We start from the raw sequence: 5,166 nt of genomic DNA on the forward strand, positions 1-5,166 counted from the left end.
CACGTGCTTTGGAAATTTGTATCATTTTTCCCATGTGATTTTTAAATTTTGCGAGAATATTTTCATTTTGAACCCTTAGTGTGATTTAGGGTATACCGAGTTAACAGGAGTACTACAGCCATGTCATTACGGTACCAGTGACATGACACTTCCGTGACACTGTGATTGGTCATGGCGTATCCTTTTGTTAGCTCTTGGGAGGAGTTTTTGGCCATTTTAATATTTGTTCAGGATACGTGGCTGCACCCAGAATTTGATTTGTGATTTGATTTATGGTGACGTTGTATATGTCGTACACGTTATCCATTCTGTTGCACATATTAGGTACCCTATGATGTGTGTATTTGTATCCGTTCTGATTTCGGTATGAAATATCATAACCCAAAATTATTGTTTTATTATAAGCTGTGAAATATTTATTTCTGATTTTATGTTTTTATAAATTGTATTCCAAATCCGTACCGGGCGTTTGGCTCATGCCGTATTTTTTTTCCGGTATGTGCATAGGGGAAATATTGGACTGTGCTATGGAGAGCAACCCCATTTATTGATTAGAATTTTGGACTTTATCAATATCTAGACTTAATTATTTATTTAGAGATTTCAACATTTATATTTTTGGTTTAGACAGTTTGAAGATTTAATATTATTTTTGGAGATTTTATACTGTTTATTTATTATTTAGAAATATATTAGTGCTCTGTTTGCAGGTTTATGATAGGTAATACCTCCTTCTAATTTTTAAGAAGGGGTGTTACAAACTGGTAGTATTCAACTCCCATTCTTCCAAAAATAGCTCTGCTCCCACCTTCCCATCTAGAGCTGCAAACGAATAGAACCGAGCCGAGTTCTGTCCCAGCCGAGCCGAACATAATTTTTTTAAAATGAACCGAGTCGAGCTGAATTTAAAAACCCAGCCGAAAAAAAATGTTTACGATCGGTTCGTTTATAAAGGAGCCGAGCCGGACACGAGTTTGCTCACGAATAACCGAGCCGAGCCGAACTCGAGCCGAGTCGAGTTGTTCACTAATAGTTCGCATATATTTTTTAATCGACCAAGTTTAAGGTATAATTTATAACTTTATAAGTTTTATGGAGATCAAATACTAATTTCATCTTACAATTATATACTCACACTCTACACTTATCAATTTTTTTCACTAGTCGAGTTTTAAGAATAAAATCATTTTTATTTTAAATTAATGAGACATTCATAACTTTAGAAATTATACATTACTTTTAAATTGTTGATGTCGATTGTCAAAATTTAGTAATTTTTGATATTTTAGTTAAATTGTTTTAGATTAGAAACGAGATATAAAATAAAATAAAGGAAGTAAGCCCATTTAAGTAGTTGAGAAATAAAATTATTAAAATTATTTTATGTTTTTCTTAAAAATATTCTAATTTATTTTAAGAACTCACTATTTTAATTTATTTGAAATTGTAATTTTGGTCGATTTTATCATAGACCCCTCTAATAATAGTGTGAGGTGAAATTTAGTGTTAAGTTTAATTAGAAATTATTTGTTAAAGTAATCAAGCTCTAGTGATATGTATGAAATTAATTAAATTATTTATTGTTAAAATATATATTGAATTTTTATTACATTAATCATTATACTTTAAAATTAGTATTAAATTTTAATTAAAAAATTTAAAATCTTTATAAAAGTGATTAGTAAATATTTATTACTCCCTCAGTCCCTTCCAATTGTTTACATTTCTGGGGAAGTGTCTAGCACGCATTTTAAGGTGCATAAAAGTATAGTTATGTAACTTATTTTTACAATTTTCTTTTTTTGATTAAAAGTTGAATGTTTTAATTTTTATTCTGAAAAATAAAATTGTAAAAAAAATTACAGAACTATACTTTATATGCACCTTAAAATGCGTGTCGGATACTCTCTAAAAAATGTAAACAATTGAAAGGGACGGAGGGAGTATATGTCATATTTAAAAAATTTATCTGAGCCGAGTTACCGAGTTCGAGCCGAGTCCGAGCTAAACGAGCCGAGTCCGAGCCGAATATTAAAAAACTCGGCTCGGCTCGTTTAATTATCTGAGCTTATTATTTTGTTCATGATCGGCTCGTTTAAGAAAACGAGCCTAGCCGAGTTCACTTAAACGAGCCGATCCCGAGTTTTGTTCACGAACGGCTCTGTTCATTTGCAGCTTTATTCCCATCCAATCTTACAAGGATTCGATTCATTAAGAAGTGGATATGGATTTTCACTTGTCGATAAAAACCAGATCCGAACTACTAAACTTATACATTTATAAATTATTTATATATATAAATAAAGTTTAACTATAATCAATTAATAAAATTAATATATATGTATTGATATTCTAATTTTATAAGTTATTTTATTGTATTTTCACATTAACTATTATTTCATCACATTAAAATTTCTTGTACACACCACATGTTATCATATTCAAATGAGTGAATCATGTATGTCATAAATTATTTGCATACATAATATTTTAGTTATTCACAATTCACAACATTTTTTTTTATTTTAATTTTTGAAATTGACATATATAATTAATTCATATATTTCTGAAATTACAATGTTTTACTTTTATGTATTTATTTTATAATTATTTTAAACTGAACTATTTTCACATATTTTCAAAAAAAAATTATTTTCACAACACCTCTAACTTAAAATAGTTTCTTGTGCTTAAGTTTTTTTTTATTATTGAACCATGTTAAATTAAAATTATTCATCTCAAAAAATTTAAATGGATCCAGTGGTCCGATCCGATAATCGAAGATCCTAATGAATTTGTTTATGAATTACGCTATTAAAAATCTGAAATTGATCCGATCTCAATCCAATCCAATAAATTTAAATGAATATGAATATGAATTTAATCAAATCCAATCCACATTTGAACACCAGCACAAGGATAACTTAGTCTGGTTCGCATTGTATATCTCCTAAAAAGGCACTTACGCTTCAATTCGACGGAAATGGAATGAAATTTTATCATGTTTTACTAAAATTGCACCAAAATTCCCATCCTATTTTAGTGTATGGTAATAATTCTATTTTAAATGAAAATAGATTATGCCCATTATTTGATACGTTGACGTCTTACGGATCGTAATATCTTAAAAATTTTATGCAAATCATGTTTTTCGGTAAGAAAAATATATTTAAAAGGAAATTACAATAGCGAATTTTGACACGTAATTCATAGAAAAAATTTAGTCAAAACGGACACCTTATACCTAGATATTGTCAAATTATTTTTTCAATGTGAATTTTAAGGTAATTTTCACAAGATTAAGTAAAATGAGAATGGTGGCTACAACCAGCAGAATAATAAATTCGCTACAATAAATATTTGATAACAAAATTTATTGGCTTAATTTGATTTAAAAATGTGCAATAACATGAATATTAGTAATATCCATACATTAAGAAATAAGATTTTTGTAACTCCCGAATCATTGATATTGTCACAGGAACAATATGTTTGATTCCCTTAACACAGATTAGGAGATTATAATTTTTGCCAGCTTTCAGTGTTAATGCCAAGCCTCTTATAAATACCAAATGATTTTACTCTACAAATCAGAGCTTCAACATACATAAACATTGCTCCATTTGCTTTTCTTTTGGTTTCTGTTCTTGATAGCTTGTTTAGAGATGGCCAAAAAGTTCAGCATTGGCCGCCAAAAGATCAAGATTGCGAAAATAGAGCGTAAGAATCACCTGCAAGTTACCTTCTCAAAGCGTCGATCAGGCCTTTTTAAGAAGGCAAGTGAGCTCTGTACACTTTGTGGAGTTGAGATTGCCATTATAGTCTTTTCTCCAGCTGGAAAAGTGTTCTCCTTTGGACATCCTAATGTTGAAGGTATAATTGATAGGTTTTTTAGTCGCAATCCTCCACCTTCAAACTCAAGCACTCTCCATCTCGTTGAAGCTCATCTTAGTATGACTGTTTGCGAGCTGAACTTCCATCTCACACAGATTTTCAATGAACTAGAGGGTGAGAGGAAGAGAGGAGAGGCACTTGATGACATGAGGCAAGCTAGCCAGAGCCAGTTTTGGTGGGAATCTCCAGTCGAAAAGATGGGATTTGATGAGCTTCAACAATTGAAGGACTGCATGGAAGCGTTGAAGAAAAATGTCAACAATCAAGCTAATAGCATCTTGATTGAGAATGCAAATTCTAATTTGCCACCTTTTGGTTTTAATGGACACAGGGCCTTTAATCAGTTTGAAGCTAAGCCTAATCAGATTGATCCTGCTTCTCATGTCCCTGGTTACAGATATGGTAATGGTTATTTTGGTCTGAGCAACTTTACTGCGTAATCTGATCTTGTGTCTTGCTAGACAGTTCTGAGTCTCCATTTTGATTGATGCTGTGTGGCTTTGCCGGAAAAGAAAGTTCATTTTTCTATCTATTGGTTAAAGTTGTAACTTAAATTTGACAAACAGTTTGATCTGAAGTTTATTCTGAGGTTGTAATGGATATTGTTTTTTGAAAATGGTCAGCTGCATATGTCTAAATATTCTTTAAGCTTAAAATGTCAATTACTATTGAAAAGTTATCAAAAAAGAGAGCCCTGTGGGCATCATTGGTTTCAAATAGCCATCATCAACTAACATCAGCACTGAGAGTTGGATGAACGTGTAACTTATAATCTTGTTTTTCATATCAAAACAAATTATATTGGGAAAGAAAAATTACCAACTTTTTTTTGAAATATTAATAAAAAAGAAGAAGCAATTGATTAATCTATAAATTAGATTTGAAAGATGAACTTTGACTTGCGACTCAAGGAACTGGATCTCAAAGCGAACGGGGTTTTGTCGTGCATTTGACAAACTCAGATTACAAATTTAAATAGAATATTAACATCTACCAACCCCAACTATATCTACCTTTACTATATATATTATATTTTGTTCGTTTCGGATATAGCATGACTTTTTTTTGTAGTGTATAAAATTCACACATTAACACTCGAGATTCTGTAATGAGTAGATACTTCCACAAAAGTATAATCGATTTTCTGATTAAATAGAGCACGCGATATTTTTCTATACTTTTCGCATTCAATTCTAGCCATTTTCGCACCCTTTAATGGATCTAATCAACATATATACATATAACTCTCCCACCCCTTTTCATTACTAATGG

General features: G+C 30.8%; 1 protein-coding gene across 1 annotated transcript; it reads left to right on the forward strand.

Moving 5' to 3' along the window:
* Window positions 1-3,665: 3,665 nt before the first annotated feature.
* LOC141719924 (agamous-like MADS-box protein AGL62) lies at window positions 3,666-4,334 on the forward strand. The gene has a single exon (XM_074522285.1). The coding sequence runs from the start codon at window positions 3,666-3,668 to the stop codon at window positions 4,332-4,334; it is 669 nt and encodes a 222-aa protein (XP_074378386.1).
* Window positions 4,335-5,166: the final 832 nt, after the last annotated feature.

This window comes from Apium graveolens, chromosome 4 (genome assembly GCF_009905375.1).
Source record: "Apium graveolens cultivar Ventura chromosome 4, ASM990537v1, whole genome shotgun sequence".
In the NCBI taxonomy this organism is placed as follows: Eukaryota; Viridiplantae; Streptophyta; class Magnoliopsida; order Apiales; family Apiaceae; genus Apium; species Apium graveolens.

Coding starts and splice junctions, on each gene's coding strand:
- LOC141719924 (XM_074522285.1), top strand. CDS start 3,666: ATGGCCAAAAAGTTCAGCATTGGCCGCCAAAAGATCAAGATTGCGAAA.